The following is a 17,477-nucleotide window of genomic DNA, read 5'->3' as shown; positions in this document are numbered from 1 at the left end:
TCATTGTTGCATCGAACAGCGTACGAGCTAGGGAGAGCCAAAAAATTCAAAAGAAGTCATCTGCCGAAGCCATCAGGCAGGTAGATAATCAGGGCTGGCGGATCGCGCCCCCGCCTGAGAACCGATCCGTCAATTACGATCGGCAGTGTCTTTGATTTGCTTACCCTGGCAGTGTACACGTCCTTGTCTTCGTGTATCCGCTGGTTTGGCATTTAGGACCTTAGTGTGTACTTGATTCGCCTCGAAAGTGGACCAAGTCAACGGGACGGGGCCTTAGTAAGATGGTTGTAAAAGCGTTGATCTCATCAACCAAGATGTTGTGAGATGTTTACGACTAGGAAACGCCGTTCGCCTTTATACAGGCAATAAAAAGCCTCCTAATCGAGATTAATGAACAAGACCTGATGAGCCCAATAAGCGCCAGGCATATTTCAAATAAAGGTCATTTTGTACCACGTGACCTAACAAGTGATCGGCACAAAATTTGGAAACCTAATTTCGACTCTTTCCATTATGGCACCTCAGAAACGGACTCGGGACTTGGTCGACCAACCAACGCCTTCAACCTCACTGTTGAAAGCTGAAAATATAAAAAGACAAAACGATCTCATGAGCCAGGATCTTACGATGCCCAGGCCGCACCAGCCGGGAAGAAGGTCAAGTTTGGGGAGGACGGCAGCTCGAAGGATGTAGGCCAGAGACCAACCACTTTACTCAGCGAAGAAGTCGACTTTCCTCGAGGTGGCGGTGTCACGCTGGAGGAGCTGAATAAGTCTACAAGTGCTACTGCTATGGAAGTTGATGGCCAACCCGTAAGTCTGCTCATTCGGCCAAGTTAGCCGGCAATTGCTGAGCCTTTTTCATTCCAATTTAGATTCCCAAAAAGGTTATAAAACGAGCTAAAGGAGGAAAGAAAGACAAAAAGGGGAAACAAAAGGCAGATGCGAGCGTTAGCGTTAAGAGCGACACAATCCGGGTAGAGCATCTCAATTATAAAGTGAGTCTAGCATTATTCATGATCATGAATGATTTTTAGTACTAAATTAAAGTTGAAACTAGCGTCTCGAACCTGGACAGAGACTATTTGGTCAAATAACATCCATTCTACCTCTTGCCCTCATCGTTTCCCTACCTAACCAACTGATGGGGCATGTCCCTATCGTCAACGTATCGACTCAACTCACCGCTCGTTTGGAAGCTACGCCGTCAAATTCTTCTGAAGCCGAGGAAGAGGAGGAAGAGGAAGAGGACAATGATGGAGTGCCCTCTTTGTCGCAAATGTTCAAGCCTGGCCAATATGTCTCGTGTATGGTCAAGCAAGTGCGGCCAGTATCCTCTACAATAGATTTTGGTGCAAAACCACGAGACGAAGAGGAAAAGGCCGCTCGGCGGGTCGAGCTGTCGATTCGACCGACCGAGGTTAATGAAGCTGTCGGTACCGGGGACCTCCGAACCGGATTCGTGAGTTGCCCATGTCCCAAATGACTGCATAATTGGCTAATCTCGTTTAGAATATCACCGGTGCTATCAATCCGTTGAAGATCACGGGTACATTGTCGATTTAGGTATCAAAGATGTATCGGGCTTCATTCCGTACAAGGACAAGTCCAATCCCGATGAGAGGCGACTAAGCGTTGGCCAGGTTGTGTCTTCGACTGTAGTAAAATTATCGGAAAACAAGCGATTATGCACACTGTCCGTTGAGCCAGACGCAATCCAAACCGCTTCAGTCCGTATATCACCTTTCTTACCTGGCTAATTACTAACATGAGACTTGTATAGCTAACCGAAGCCACTTCGGCACACGCATTGCTTCCAGGAACGCTAGTATCAGCATTGGTCACTGCAGTTGTCCCTAGCGGATTAAATCTTCAGGTTCTGGGATATTTCGGCGGAACAATCGAACTGTTCCATCTCCCAAGCGGGGCAGATGTTAAAGAGGGAGATAAGGTGAGCACAACAGATTCTCGCTAGATCTCGAGCTTAAATTATAAATAAAGGTCAAAGCCCGAATATTGTGGGATATTCCTGGCTCAAGTCCCCCTCGCTTCGCTCTTTCGTTGCTCCCTCATGTCATTCGACTCACACCACCATCTATCCAGCCTATCCCTGTCCAAGAATCTAAAAAATCGAAGAAAAAGACAGAAATCATCTCCGAGGATGCACCCACTCTGAGGGAAGCATATCCAGTTGGCATGATCCTGGAAGCGGTAAAGGTCACGCGCGTCGAGTCGGAATGGGGGCTGGTGTGCGAAGTAACAGAGGGAGTCGGAGCATTCGTACACGTGAGTCTACACATAGCACTCCAGGTATTGTTTTTGTTTAAACTTGTTCCAGATCTCTCAAATTTCCGATTCGCTTATTCCTCAATTGTCGAGTACATCTGGAACCTGGCGTCTAGGAAGCAGTCACCGCGCACGTGTGATCGGATACCATGCGTTGGATGGGCTCTTGTTGCTCAGCTTCAAACCGAGTGTTCTGGAATTGGAGTATATGCAAGTGGCTGATGTAGAGGTTGGGAAAAGACTAAAGGTGTGCTTTATGATGATCATCTTCACCATCATGTCTTGACAGGCCAATACAGGGAACAATTGTTAGGTTGCGTGAGAGTGGTCTTGTCGTTGCTTTATCGGACAAGGTTACGGGCCTGGTGACCCCGCAGCATTACGCAGATATCAAGTTAAAGCACCCGGAGCGCAAGTTTAAAGAGGGAGCAACCATTAAATGTCAGGTATGCTTTCGCGTTCTCGAGACTCACTGTCTAGGTTGGTTAATTCCAGGTTTGAGTAGGTTCTTAATGTGAACCCTGAACGAAGTCGAGTACTCTTGACCCTCAAAAAATCGCTCCTAGATTCAACTCTTCCTATATTAGCAGCATTCGAAGATGCAAAAGTAGGAATAGTTACACCTGGTGTGGTACAGCGGATCGAAGAACGGTTTGTAATATTGGAGTACTACGGAGGTGTGAAAGCGTTGGTCCCGCTCAATGAATTGACGTGAGTGTATCTGTCCGCGCTTGTTACTAATATCTTACTCTACTATAGGGACACCCAAGTATCCAGCACCTCAGGTCTCTTTACCATGGGCCAAGTGGTCAAATCCCGCATCATCTCTATTGACAAGGACCAGCACCGTCTAACTGCAAGCATCCGACAAGCAGCCCCTTCCTTCCAAGGCCCAGTGGATATTTCCAAAGTTGAAGTCGGAAGTACCGTATCAGGAACGGTCTCGGCGGTACATGACGAAAACGTTGTTCTCTCCTTGGATGACCCAGAAAGTGGCCGGGCCTTACTGAGCGTCTCCAACTTGGCCAATGCGCGTGGAACAACTGTCCCCCAGCTCCGCTCATCGCTAGAGAATGGAGAACGAATCCTAGGTTTATCCGTGATTTCTGTGAACGCAGAAAAGGCGCTTGTCATCGTTTCGGCTGCTAAACCCAAGGAAAAATCCAAGCCTAAAACTGGGATTTCCTCGTCTCTGCGAATCGACGCATTGGAAGAAGGCCAAACTGTATCTGGGCGTATCACTCAAACTATGGGCACTGGGATTGGTGTTAGGCTGTCCAGCCATGTTGTCGGGAGACTCCATGCTACGGATGTGGCGGACGATTACACTGGCCCCTCTGCTGTACACCCAGCCGAGGGAAGCGTTGTCGAAGTCGCTATCGTTCGCGTTGACAAAAACCTCAAACGGGTAGATGTCTCGATGCGTAAATCCCGTCTTGAACCTCCTTCGAAACCCAAGATTGTTGACCGAGAAATTACTAAGATTGAGGAGCTGAAGGTCGGGGAGAAGGTCCGGGGAATAGTAAAATCCATTGTTCAGCACGGAATTTTCGTTATGCTTGGGCGGGACCTGGATGCACGTATTCAAATCAAGGAGCTCTTTGACGAGGTGAGAAACACGCTACTGACGCATTATTCTCATTGCTAATAGCCCACCAAGTACGTGAAAGATTGGCAATCTCGCTTCTCAATCGGCCAGGTCGTTGAAACCCGAGTGCTCGCTACGAACCCGGAAACGAACCAGATCGAATTAACGATGCGCTCAGGGGACATCAATAAGCTTCTCAAACGTACTGTTGGCCTGTCAGACTTCCAAGTCGGACAGAAGGTTGAAGGACGAATCAAGCGTGTGGCCGACTTTGGTATTTTTATCGAGATTTCTGGAACAAAGATTAGTGGGTTATGCCACAAGTCCGAGGTATGTTCCTCTATGTATGCGTCGCGATAGCTGGGTTTGACTGGATACACACAGATTTCCGATAACAAAAAGGCCAACGTTTCCGAAGCCCTGAAGTCTTTCCGAGAGGACGACCAAATCAAGGCTGTGATTCTTTCGATTGACACTGCCGCCCGAAAAATATCCTTTGGAATCAAGCCGTCGTATTTCGATGACGAAGATTTTGCTATGAAGGACGCATCAGAAGATGGGGATAGCTCCGAGGAAGGTGAAGGAGAGGGTGAAGATAATGATGATGACGAAGACCAGGATGAGGAGGCCGGAGAGGAAGAGGTATTAGAAGAGGAAGAAGAAGGGGAGGAGGACTCAGACGAGGAGCTTGCTGAAGCAATAGCAGAGGTAAATTAATGATAAACCTAAGCTTGCATCTACTTATCGATATGGCAGGTGGCCTTGCCCGAAGAAACAATCGCCACGCCAAAGACAACACACTCATCCAAAGACGCTCCCGCCCTGTCTCTGAGCGGGGGATTCAACTGGTCTGGTCAGGGTGAGGACGGGGCTGATGAAGGGGCGAGCGGAAGCGAAGGTTCCGATTCGGAGGACGAAGATAGCGCCAAGAAGTCCAAGAAAAAGAAAAAGCGCGGAATCCTGAAGGACATGACTGCCGACTTGCACACCAAAGTTCCAGAATCAACTGCTGATTTTGAGCGCGTTCTCTTGGGATCTCCAAACTCTTCGTATCTCTGGATCCAATATATGTCTTTCCAGCTTCAACTATCCGAGGTTGACAAGGCTCGAGAGATTGGTCGACGTGCTCTCCAGACAATCAATTACCGCGAAGAACAAGAAAAACTCAACGTTTGGATTGCTCTACTTAATTTGGAAAATCAGTTTGGAACTGAAGAAAGCTTGGAGGCACTGTTCAAGGATGCTGCGCGACACAATGATTCCAAGACGGTGCATTTAAGGATGGCTGCGATATTTGATGAATCAGAGAAGACTCAGGTGCGTTGTGAGTATATGTCAAGTGAAGCCTAGTTAATGATTCAACAGAGAGCGGAAGAGCAATACGCTCGCACTGCGAAAAAGTTTAGCCAGAGCAGTAAAGTCTGGACGTTATTTGGCGAGTACTACCTCAAGACAGGAAAGCTCGAAGAATCACGCAAACTGCTTGCAAGGAGTCTGCTTAGCTTGCCCCAGCGAAAACGTGAGTTCACAAGTGGGATGCATACAACTAACTAACCTCTTTTAGACTTGAAAACAATTTCTACATTTGCCCGGATGGAATACAAGCTTGGAGATCCCGAACGCGGCAAGACCATCTTTGAGGGTATTGTCGAATCTCACCCCAAGCGGAACGACTTGTGGTCCATGTATATTGATATGGAAGTTTCACAAGGCAACGCTCAGAGTATTCGGTATGTCCATGTATTATTTGATATGTTCTTGCTACTAAAACTTGAACAGAAATGTTTTCAACCGGGCCCTTGCACGAAAGCTTACTGCAAAGCAAGCCAAGTAGGCTAATCCCAGACCCAAGTGTACACCCCACTAACCCTTTGACTAGATTCTTTTTCAAAAAGTGGCTTGAGATCGAGAAGAGAATTGGTGACGATGCTGGAGCAGAGGCCGTCAAAGAAAAGGCTGTGGCTTGGATGCAATCGCACTCGGGCTCAGGCGAGGAGTCATAATTTAAACAGAAAATTGGTTATTTCCGGAAGGGGGTGGGGGTGGAGTCATGTAAGATAGCTAGCTATGGGTATACATAACAGATGAACGACTGGGTTGCATTCTCGAAACCAAAACGAAAAAGAAAATAAAGAACATATCAAGCGAGTACCCATATCAAATTATCGACAGCAAATCAAGACGCGAATAGTATCAGACAGAAAAAAGAGAAATGGAAACATGGGATCAAAAAGATCGTGTGGGGATTAACCGATACCAATACAACAATCAAGCGCCAGGGCGTGTCCTGCCGTGCTGGGCATGAGGCGTGCTAGGTTCATAATCACTTTCGCGAGTGGTCGATGCACGCGAATGAATGCGTTGCTGCCAATCCTCAAACGAGTCGAACTGGGTCATGCCGTTTTCGGTGCTTGCCTGGCTTTCGCGCTTCGAGATACCGGACACTCGTCGATCCTCTCCATAGCCGCCTTGGTCGTCGAGGAGAATATGAACCCGGTGCGAGAGCGCGTCCTTCTCACGTCGAAGCGCAGCGTTTTCGTTGGTCAGACGCTCGACGACAGTCTCGTCAGGTCCGTTACGAGCAAGGATAAGTGATCGTTCGAGATGTTCGATCTTGGCTTCGAGTTCTTCGATCTGGACTTCGCGTTCCGAGGCTTCGTTTTGGGCAATCACGAGTTCTTCACGTGATTGCTCCAGGTCGCGCTGTAGCGCTTCGATCTGACGCTTGAGCTCGTTGCGGTCAGTAGTCAGTCGTTGGAGGGAGCGTTGGCTTTCGACAAGCTGACCACGGATGGAATCGTGGCCTTCGTCAGACAAGGGGGTGTTGCGGCCCGTGGCACCACGTGTACGAGACCCAGCCTCGGAACTAGTGATACCGCGCAGCGTATCCAGATCGCTCTGGAGCTTCTCATTTAGTGCTTTACTCTTGGCATAGTCTTCCTTCATGCGACGCATCATCTTTTCAGTTCCCCTGTATCAAATCAGCACCCAATTGATTGGAAGGAGTAAATCACTCACTTGACGTATTTGACTGCCATCTGGTAATCATGGTCGAGCTCCTGGATCCGTTTGTTCAACCTTGTCTCGGTTTCTTCGCGCTTTCGCTCAGCTGACGCTGCTCGTCCTTCCGCATCGGGTGAACTGGGACTGGCAGCTGATTTGGCCCGCTCCAATTGTTGGGCCAGGTGCTGAATACGAGTTTCGGCATCCTCCCGTCGTCGAACAGCATCTTGGAGTTCGCGCTCGAGATCCTGATACAATCGGGTCCGCTCACGGAGTTCGTTCTCGAGCTGTTGAATGCGCACCATTCCGCCTCGACTCTCATTGTCGGCATTGATATCCTCTTCGTCGATAACGATTCCGTTGTCAACCAGGTACTTGCGCAACATTCCGAGTCGAACTTCAGCTGACGATGCGGCACTGGCGCGTTCTCGAACTGCAGCCTCTTTCATCGCGATTTCTTGCTTTAGGCGACCTTGTTCGGCCACATAAGAGACTAATTGAGCCCGTACACCATCCAACTGAGCGCGTAGAGCCGCTGCATCGGCCACCGCTGTACCGGCCTTGCGTTGGTGCGCGACCAAGTCGGTCTGGCTCGCAGTGATCCGGTTTCCAGCCTCGGTCAACATCTTTCGCAAGCTCGAAATTTCCATCTCCATCTCGTGGACCTTTTCAGCATGGCCGCGACTGGCGCGGTCTTCGTCGGCCATCAATTCCTTGTGCGAATCGAGCAACATGCCCAAGCTGGACGTGGTCGCATGTCGGTGCGCATCTGCCTCTTCGCGGGACTTGGCCCACGCTTCTTCTACATCCCGGAGCCTATCGGCTGCACGCTGGGACTCTTGCGTCCGGTCTTCAAGATCGCTTCGAACTCGCGCAAGCTCCTCTTCGAGGGACTGGATCATCCCAGTCGATCGCTCCCACTGACGCTCCATATCATCTGCTCGGGCAGTCGTAGCCGCCAAAGCCTGCTGAGTCTGCTCCAACGCGCGCATATGCTGGTCTCGCAACATGCTCGCTTCTTCAAGCTTCTTCACCACGGCCGCATGTTCCGCTTCGTGCTGCTTGATGCTGCTCTGCACAACGACGAATCTCTCAAGTGATCTCGGTTCGACCCTTCAAGAAATACATTCCGCTCGGACGTTTCGTGATGCTCGACTTCGGCGCGGGCCATGTCTTCCTCTGCAATCTCTGCACGACGAATCGCGTCTGCCGCTCGCTCTTCGGCTTGTTCCCGGAGTTGAGTTTGTAAAGCAAGAGCATCGGTACGTTCGAGTAACGTTCGTTCCAGGACGGCACGTTCGGTCTGAGCAGCAGCAACCAACCGTTCCAAATTCGCGCTCTTTTCGCGCTCGAGTTTCGCGGGGTCGTTTTCGAGCGTCGATTCGTACGCCGCCAACTTGGCACGGCAAAATGCGGCTTCTTGTAGAGCGGCGGTTTTGATCCGGTCCGCTTCGTTGATTCGATCAGAAGCAGATTGAAGTTGAGCAACGAATGAAGACTGTCGCAACATCAGTTCCTGACTCGGTGTCATCTTAAAAAAAACAATCAACCCACTGTAACTTGGCTTGCTGCTGCCTCAGCCCGACAACCAAACCCGCCATCTTGGCGGGGGCATCTTCGACCGTCCATTCGCCCAGTCCTTCCTGGTCTTGATCAGCCCACACGAACCCAGCAGCCGAAGCTCTCGCCAGCGCAGCACGCATCCACACATCTCGACGACGCAGCGCTTCGATTTCTTCCTGCGCGCTTGCGACAAGGGGTGATGCGCCTCCGAGCGGACCCGCTCGATCTTGTGGAATCAATGGAGACCCTCTGTTCGAAACGGCGCTTCCAGCGCGGGTGTGTCCATTCACGGACGGCTTCAACTCGGCAGGCGAATTGCTTCGGCTGTTGGACCCCTGGGCGCGCATGGTGACAGCCGCCATGTTGATCGGGGAGCTCTTGCCTGGTGGAGATCGTGCCCGCTCGGGGGTGAGCTCGGACGGCGTGCGTGCGTGTTGGACTGCTTCGGTGGGTGTACGTGCGTGTTGAACCAGTTCGGATGGATTACGAGTATGCTGAACATACTGAGCTTCGGATGGATTCCGACCGTGTCCAGATAGATTGATGTCGGAAGGAGTGCGAGCGTGGTTGACGTCTGATGGAGTACGAGCGTGCAAGGACCCTTGTTGAAGGCCGAGCGAGTCTTGTCCATTCCTAGCGTCCTGCGGCGACTTGGCCCTCTCAAGCGCATCTTGCGGGCTTCTCGCCCTCTCCAACGCCCCCTGAGGACTCCTCGCACGTTCCGCGGGGCTTTTGGCACGTTCGCCATCTCCCTCGTCCGCGCTCTCGATATCGGATCGCCTAGGTGGTCGAGGAGGTGCTCCCCCGCTCGCATGTCCATCCCGACTGCCATGTCCGTCCCTGCTCCCGCCGCCCACAGCATTCGCCTCCCGAATCCTTCTAACCTCCTCAGGCACACCCTGCGCGCTTCTCCAGCTCTCGTCTAGTCGCCTCGGTTCATCCACACTTTGCGCGCCGCGCCTTGTTTCGTCTGGCAAGCGCCGGGGCTCATCAACAGATTGGGCGCCTCGGCGAGGATCTTCGATTTGTTGGATTCGGCGCAGGTCTTCTGAAGGTTGCTGCCGGCGCGGGTCTTCTGATGCTTGTTGTTGTTGTTGTTGTTGTTGTTGACGACGAATATCTTCTTGGCGACGAGGATCTTCTGGCTGCTGCCGACGGGGTCGCGCCCTTCATCTCCGCTGACTCCTCCCCGTGGTCCATCAGGCGTACCGCTAGCTCGTGGGCCATCCGGAGTACCGCTCCCTCTTTCCAGTCCGAGCCCAAGACCTCGTTGGGGCGTGCCTTGCGTTTGGACGTGGGTGGTTTGGGCTTGTGGGCCGGGAGGAGGGGACGTGACTCCCCCGTTTGCACGTCGCTGGGGCCCAGAGCCAGGTTTGGATTCGGGATATTTGATGAGGTCTGTTTTTATGGGGCCAGAAGTGACGCAAATCGAGTTGAAAGATAACAAGACGGGGTTGAAAAGGATGGTCTGTTAGAAGGGAATGGGTACGGTATATAGCAGACACGTACTTGTATCCAAAACATGGATCATCATTGCATCGTCCTTTGTCGGTCCAACCTCCCCACTCTCGCCTCCAACAACGAAAATCCTCCCGTCGGCAGTCGACATTGCGTGTCCGCTCCTTCCGGAAGGCTGGGGGCCCATATTCTGGAACATGTACCATCTGTGGTCTTTCCAACCAGACGCAATTAGCATAGAATTCGATCAGCGTAGAGTATGGACCCACTGGATATTTTAAAACTGCCCAGATCGCCCAAGTCTTTCCCGTCTACACCGCGTCCGCCAAAGACATACATGACATCTCCGACCAGAGCCGCGGCGTGACCTTCACGCGGGACGGGTATGAATCCAATACATGTGAGCTCGGTCCATGTACGAGTCTGCATATCGAAGCACCATGTGTCGTTGTAGTGGAAAGCTCCATCCGTTCCGCCAAATCTATTGGCATTGATTCACCGACAGTGAGAAGGCGGACAAGCCGGGAAAAGCATGCATTGGTTGTGGAGAAAGACGTGTGTTGACCAAGATGCCAAGTTCGGAAAAACAGGAGATAAGTATTGAAATCAAGCGTGGCGTTCGGGCCAGGTTGGAAATCGAATCCCCATCAGCCTCAGCATTGGAAATCAAAAAGATGAAAACACGTACATGTAAATCTTGTTTTCGTGAGTGACAAGAACATGGCCTGTACGCTTAGGAGGCGGCTCGTTCCCTGGTATGGGAGTAAGTTGCTCCCATGCAGATGTACCACGCACGACTAGTTATATAAAATCACTTAATAAACGCAGATTGAAGAGGATGAGATACGTACGCGAGTGGAGATCAAAGCTCCACAAATCGTTGAGGAATTCGCCATCAACCTGACCACCAAAAACGATAAACTTGTTCCCAGACATGCCAACAGCGTGGCCGTAGCGACCAAGGGGGACGGGGCCAACAGTTACGACCCGCGTCCAATCCCTCGTAGCTGTCCGAACATAATCAACACAGTCACTTGGCTGAAAAGAGAATAAACTGACTCAAGTTGAGAAGGTACAAGCCATCATCGTTCCTCTCGCCCTCTTTGGCAAGCGTATCGCCACCCCACACGATCAACACGCTGCTGACAAGTGCGCTCTTGTGTCCGACTCTCGGACCTGGTGCTTCGCCCGTGGTCTCCATCAGATTGGCTACGACGCCCATCTCCTTGGTTGCTCGCCTTGATCCCGCATCTGGAGCCCATGTACCGCGCAACATCCACAAGTCATCCTTGACTTGGTCTTTGACCAGTCCCCCAAATACGAAGATGTCTCCGCCGGGAGTGGCAACCAGAGGAACTGAGTGTCCGTAACGGGGTAACGGAGGGCCAGTCATCGATGTTACACTCGCAGTTGTCCCGCCGGGCACACGCATAGGCCCCTCGACCTGCAAGCGACGCACAGACCATGGATAATCCTGCCTGGGGCGAGAGCTGCCTCCTGATTGGCTGGGAGTCTGAGCATGTCCTGAGCTTGACGGCGGTTGTTGTGGTTGTTGTTGCTGCTGCTGCTGCTGCTGAGCAAGAGGGTCTGGTGTGTGTTGGTGCGGCTGTTGTTGGAGCGACTGAGGCGGTGGCTGTGGTCTGGGAGGTGCTGGATTTCGACCAATGGATCCCGTGCTCTGTGTCTGGGTGGGTGGTGGTTGTGGTTGAGGCTGTGCTTGCGATTGTGGTTGAGGCGCGGCGGGAGGCTGAGCCGTATGCCGCTTGCGCGAAAAGAACGAGGCCATCCTACTGCTGCCCTCGGTCGGTCTTCCAAACAAGAACGATATCGTGCCAGTCGCCTATCTATCTCCGAGTCCCTGTTATCAACAACAAATCCCCACCAAACCTTCAGCTCAGAAAAAAAACACAATTGCAAAGAATCGAGATAGGCGCACCGTCCTGTTGTGTGACGCAGACTCCAGACTCACGTGACCCGCGGTTTGGGTATTTGGTTCCGAACGGGTGTTGCTAGACAGCTGTCAGCGCCCGTTTTTACGAGGTGATAGTGTTGGTGTGCCTTGGGTTCGGCCTTTTTTGGTAAAGGAGGGGGGAAAAGAGTGTCGGGATGAGTGATGCAGGTGCGGTGGTGGAAGAGAGAATCAACTCGCGGTGTTTGTTTGTTGGATCATGGAATACCTCGTTGCTAACTCCTGAAACCGCGTCGTATTTGATCGAAAGGTGCTCAGGGTCGGCCGGTGCGCTGCGCCCCGACGCCCCGCCCATATAACCTACAGTTAATGAATGAACGCGTTCCGATAGCTTTTATGACAATCCTCCTATTAACGTGGGCTGCATGGCGCCCACTTTTGTTCACTTAAACTTTAACCATCTTTCCCCTGGCTTGACTTTACTCAACGCTTCACTTCGTTATTTGAAACAGAGGCCTGGACATGATCGACCACGGCGAAATCAAACCAGTTCTACACGAGTCATGAGACGAGAGTCACACTACTGGTTTTTTATATTCTGTAGGCTCTACAACACTACAGGGCTAATTCCTATGATGCAACGTATCCACTAGGCGACTACTGTGGGTACAATGTATCTGGGTGAGAACAGTTACCGAAACGGCGGGACAAGACACGTGGTAAATGTGACTAAGTCTGTAGAAGGGAGTATATTTAATTAGATCTTGATACACTATGTGTGTCAGACAAAAGAGAGAGAGAGCGACGGAGAGGAGAAAAGGGAGACGAAAAGGGGAGAAATGTCGTAGCATGTATGCGGTACCACGTGACCGTGTCGGCGCTTAGCATTATCTTCTATCCATAACCCCTTATAAAAGCCGGGTTCTGTACGTTCTTTTCCCTCAGTTAGTTTCGTCGTTATTGCTACCACTGATTCTTTCGTGTTGTATTGCAGCGCCAACAAGAAGGACATGACGAGAGGCAACAATCACTAGTATTGTGCTCGGCGGGACGCAACTAGCCCACAAGGAATTGGCCTGTGGCTTTGACATGGTCGAAGAGGTGGATCAGGGCGTGGAGGTGGAGGTGGGGGTTGAGGAGAACCTTCACGCAAAGAAAGTTAGAACCCAGACGGGTAATGTGCTCTCACCTTTGCTTGGCATAATGGGGGTATTGGTAGAGGAAGTGCGTGACAGTTTTGGGTTCGGTCGGCATTCTGGGAAATGCTAATGAGACCCGACTTGCTCATGCAACCACATGAGCTAAGGGTCTACCAAATTGTACTAACTAGCTACAGGTGGATCTGGCCAAGGTGGTAGGACCGTGTAAATCAAACACTATCATTGTATTAGATTCATTTCATGTTACAGGTGCGACACGTGCATGTGTGTCATTCCGCTCAAATTGATCAAGTCTCATCACGCTTGGGAAGTTATCTGGTCATACAGTAGATCAGTGGCATACGGATCACACACCAGTCTGATCTTGATAATAGGTGCAATAACAAATTACATGTGCACCTACACGCGATAGGCCCATGTCAGCTAGGTACTAATTTCGTGATGTAATTCGGGGCAAGCCCACTATTGTACCCGCTCTCTGAATAGGGGCCCATGATCACGTGGCACAGTCGCACCCAGGCCATGAAATATCCACTGGATATCCCTGGTAAGATCCAGAGCAGAGACTGGAGACTGTTCTCTCAGCATGAGTCCCGTAGTTAGTACACTAAGACCCTACCCGGGGCATCTGCACGAGTAAACGATGGCCCTAGCTGGAGGCGAAATTGAAAGGATTATCGTACATTCCGCACATCTTACCTAGCATGTCCATATCAGTGATACATTACTGTTTACTTGATCTCGAAGTACGAGCAGAAAGCTACATCGTCAAAAATGTGCGATAGAAATGACACCTCTGTATTCATGGGCAATGGATTCCTCTGGCCGGGGCCATACATTTTACGACCATGTATATCGGACATGGTCGTGTTTATTGTGTTTTCTCAGAGAATATATTGTTATCTCTCGTTTTACGGGTGCCTTTCGCTCTCCATCTAAATTGCACTTCCATCATGTATGCGTATCTACGGGAGGGGGCCGGCTTTTCAATAGAGTAATTCAGAATGAAGAGCAATGGCCTTTTCTTTACGCATTCACACTGTGCAATGTTAACGTACTGAAAATATATATGCGTCAGATAAAAGTGGGGCTAAGGCGAAGATCAACATAGACCGATTGTAAGAGCCAACCTATGTTAGCCTGATTCATGCTGAGGAATAGATACTGAAACTACGGTTTTCAGACCATATTATACTGAAACAAGCCGTTTTTCGTCGACGTAACTAAGTTTCGATATTTATTTTCTACTACAGTGGCTAGCTGGTTAACAAAATAGTGGGTAGAGGAACAGTGCTTTCATCGGTGCGGTCAGATTTATAACTCAATTTGTGACCTCAGTGTGGATCGCCCATTAGGTAATATTACTTCAATGCACTCCAAAATGTGTTCTGCCCAATCCGTTCGTGTGTAGGTGATGATTCATATGGTTGGCGTATATAAAAAACCTACGAGCCGAGTGACAATAAAAGCCTGGACTGTGCTGTTAGCCGGCTGTGACGGTCTATACATATATATATGACTTGTTCATTACATGTGATACCGGCCTCGCCCCGTTGCCTATTGTGCTCAAACAAAAAATGGTTTATTCTCGAATTGTTTGTGGTTACTACTGACCAATTCTCATACTTTCAGATTTGTTAGTGTATATACGAGGAGCAGTGCATTAATGGTACATACGCGCGATTGTGTCGGTCTACAAGCGTGTCTCTCCGAGTAGTAGATGAGCCAGGGCCTTCCCAGATGGAGTCCCTATGTGTGACTCGTTCATAACCACGACCAGGTTCATCGTCGTATTGTTTTTTGATGGGCTCTACTTGCAGACGCTCTGTACCAGCGAACGGGACGTGCGATACTCGGTAGTCTTGGTAAATTTCCTCTTCCTTGGTAACAGCATGTGTGGAATTGAGACTTGCGTCCTGTGTGATGACACGCCTCGGTTTGCCATCGGTTTCTCCCAACCACCACTTTCGAACATTAAGTGTGTAAACCTTGACGTAATGGTATTGCGTATTACCAGGCTTGATAGTGAATTCCTTGCTTTCAGATCGCGTACTCGACTTGGAGTTGGTCGTAATCGTAGTATGTCCCCCACCGATATCGAGGTCCAAAACTCCAGGTATTCCGATGCTGGCATTGAAAGACGCCTGGTCGGTCTTGCTCCTTGTGGCGGTGTAACTATAGCTGAACGTATGCTTTATGTCGGAAGTAGTGCTGTTGGTAAACCCCCCCGCTTGAACCTCTTCCCACCTGATCTTTTTTAGGTAGACCTCGGTGATTTCTTCGAAACGGAATTGGTTTGAATGGTGTAATATTTCCTGCTTAGTCTGTCGAATGAGCACTCCCCGTTCACCATACTTGGGATCAGCAACAAGAGTTCCGATCGTGGAGGGATGGTCCTGCCATACATCGTCAGTCGACTGCACCTGGGTGCCTTGGGGAAGGCGAACATGAACAATATACTTACAGCCATAGCGACAATGAAGAACGCAGGAGAAAAATCAGAACACCGGATGCAACTGAGGCTTGAGCACGTAGAAAGGTGGGAAACCTAAGGTAGAAGTCGGCAAATATTGCTTGCTTTATACCCTGCCCACCGGTATATGACAGGCTTGTAGATACTAGGACACCATAGCTGGACGTCAGCACTGATTCTGCTCCCCCCAACACCGTGGGCGGTATGACAACATCAAGATGGCTTGCTGAGAAGATCAAACCTTGATGATAGCGTATCTTCATCGGAGTGCATTGCATGTGTCGAGATATCGACCTTGCCATAAGTATGCTAAAGTGAGGCTTTGCCTTTGATCCAAGGTGGAGAGTGTGATTAATTAAATTGATAAGCTACCAATGATCAAGGGTCAAGGGGTGGGCTCGGGGGAAGCCTGTGACTTATCTTGGACTCCAGGATTTTACCTCTGGGTGCATATGTGTATTCTAATGTATTCACAAGTTGCATTCAAATGTCCAACTATCTAAAAACTTATTGAAGCCAATTTCGAACTCCAATCCATATATCAGATTGTCCCGAATAATCCCCGATTGTGACATTAGAGGTGAGCTAGACGGTGGCCAATTGTTAGTGTAAGCCTCAGAGGTAAAATCCTGGAGTCCAAGATAAGTCACAGGCTTCCCCCGAGCCCACCCCTTGACCCTTGATCATTGGTAGCTTATCAATTTAATTAATCACACTCTCCACCTTGGATCAAAGGCAAAGCCTCACTTTAGCATACTTATGGCAAGGTCGATATCTCGACACATGCAATGCACTCCGATGAAGATACGCTATCATCAAGGTTTGATCTTCTCAGCAAGCCATCTTGATGTTGTCATACCGCCCACGGTGTTGGGGGGAGCAGAATCAGTGCTGACGTCTAGCTATGGTGTCCTAGTATCTACAAGCCTGTCATATACCGGTGGGCAGGGTATAAAGCAAGCAATATTTGCCGACTTCTACCTTAGGTTTCCCACCTTTCTACGTGCTCAAGCCTCAGTTGCATCCGGTGTTCTGATTTTTCTCCTGCGTTCTTCATTGTCGCTATGGCTGTAAGTATATTGTTCATGTTCGCCTTCCCCAAGGCACCCAGGTGCAGTCGACTGACGTTGTATGGCAGGACCATCCCTCCACAATCGGAACTCTTGTTGCTGATCCCAAGTATGGTGAACGGGGAGTGCTCCTTTGACAGACCAAGGATACGGTATTATACGAACAGGGACAATACAGTCTTGACGAAGTCACGGAGGTTTACTTGAAGAGGGTCGACTGGGAGCAAGTCGGCAGGGCATATACCAACAGCGATGTCTTGCCAGTTGTGAATTCATACTCATTTAGCGAGACCAATTCAATGTGCAAGGAAAGAGAGACGTCTTTCTCTTCCGGAATTGGGGGTGTAATCAAAGGTATTGGGATCAATCTGGGCACGGAGTACAAGACAATCACGAGCGACTTTTCTTCAACCACTAATTCCCAGACCGTTCAATACACTGTTCAACCTGGCGAGACGGTATATTATTATGTCAAGGCTTACAAGCTCACCGTTCGAAAATGGTGGTTGGTGGACCTTCACGGCCAAGCAAACCAAGTCGTTACACAAGATCATAGCCTCAATTCTACACATCTCGGTATTCGGGAGGGAATCATTTATCGAGAGAAGCGCATATCGACAACCAGGTTGTCTGGAAGCAAAGTGCTCCCGGTGGGCCAAATTGCAAGGTCGTGGTCTGACGAACATGGGGGCAATGCGAGAATCAAGCATTGGGATCTTCCTTCGGCAGTTTTGAGCGTTATCAAGGATCGTCACCAAAAGATGTATGTCCTTTCAAGTATTACTCACCACTCGCGTATTGACTGGTTTTTAAGAATTTCATGAACACAAATGAAACGCAATAGAAGTTTATTCTGTTCGATTGGCGGTGGGTGTATTTTAAGTGACTTGACAGTCGGACGTAACGGTTTCAACGAGATCGGCTGATACCCACCATCCAGTACCCGTTTTCACGACCAATGTGATACG

General features: G+C 49.9%; 4 protein-coding genes across 4 annotated transcripts; 2 read left to right on the top strand and 2 right to left on the bottom strand.

Moving 5' to 3' along the window:
* Positions 1–513: 513 nt before the first annotated feature.
* Positions 514–5,876, top strand: RhiXN_11800 (rRNA biogenesis protein RRP5; the record flags this gene model as incomplete). The annotated part of the gene is made up of 19 exons (XM_043331615.1): positions 514–543; positions 597–812; positions 875–997; positions 1,060–1,461; positions 1,512–1,521; positions 1,566–1,729; positions 1,783–1,950; positions 2,001–2,285; positions 2,338–2,532; positions 2,585–2,731; positions 2,791–2,996; positions 3,045–3,894; positions 3,937–4,203; positions 4,258–4,581; positions 4,630–5,190; positions 5,239–5,392; positions 5,438–5,603; positions 5,653–5,703; positions 5,753–5,876. The coding sequence occupies 19 exons, from the start codon at positions 514–516 to the stop codon at positions 5,874–5,876; spliced, it is 4,443 nt and encodes a 1,480-aa protein (XP_043185125.1).
* Positions 5,877–6,141: 265 nt separating this feature from the next.
* RhiXN_11799 (cell polarity protein) lies at positions 6,142–11,683 on the bottom strand (the record flags this gene model as incomplete). The annotated part of the gene is made up of 10 exons (XM_043331614.1): positions 6,142–6,844; positions 6,892–7,949; positions 8,003–8,374; positions 8,427–9,338; positions 9,386–9,907; positions 9,962–10,110; positions 10,167–10,378; positions 10,586–10,694; positions 10,749–10,904; positions 10,957–11,683. 10 exons carry the CDS (start codon positions 11,681–11,683, stop codon positions 6,142–6,144), a joined length of 4,920 nt encoding a protein of 1,639 aa, XP_043185124.1.
* A 2,889-nt stretch (positions 11,684–14,572) lies between these two features.
* Positions 14,573–15,436, bottom strand: RhiXN_11798 (uncharacterized protein; the record flags this gene model as incomplete). The annotated part of the gene is made up of 3 exons (XM_043331613.1): positions 14,573–14,591; positions 14,644–15,362; positions 15,431–15,436. 3 exons carry the CDS (start codon positions 15,434–15,436, stop codon positions 14,573–14,575), a joined length of 744 nt encoding a protein of 247 aa, XP_043185123.1.
* A 762-nt stretch (positions 15,437–16,198) lies between these two features.
* Positions 16,199–17,333, top strand: RhiXN_11797 (uncharacterized protein; the record flags this gene model as incomplete). Its single annotated transcript, XM_043331612.1, has 4 exons — positions 16,199–16,509; positions 16,578–16,623; positions 16,677–17,272; positions 17,324–17,333. 4 exons carry the CDS (start codon positions 16,199–16,201, stop codon positions 17,331–17,333), a joined length of 963 nt encoding a protein of 320 aa, XP_043185122.1.
* Positions 17,334–17,477: the final 144 nt, after the last annotated feature.

This window comes from Rhizoctonia solani, chromosome 12 (assembly GCF_016906535.1).
Source record: "Rhizoctonia solani chromosome 12, complete sequence".
Classification (NCBI taxonomy): Eukaryota; Fungi; Basidiomycota; class Agaricomycetes; order Cantharellales; family Ceratobasidiaceae; genus Rhizoctonia; species Rhizoctonia solani.
The sequence above is the reverse complement of the archived record's forward strand: the minus strand, read 5'-3'. Positions and strand labels throughout refer to the sequence as shown.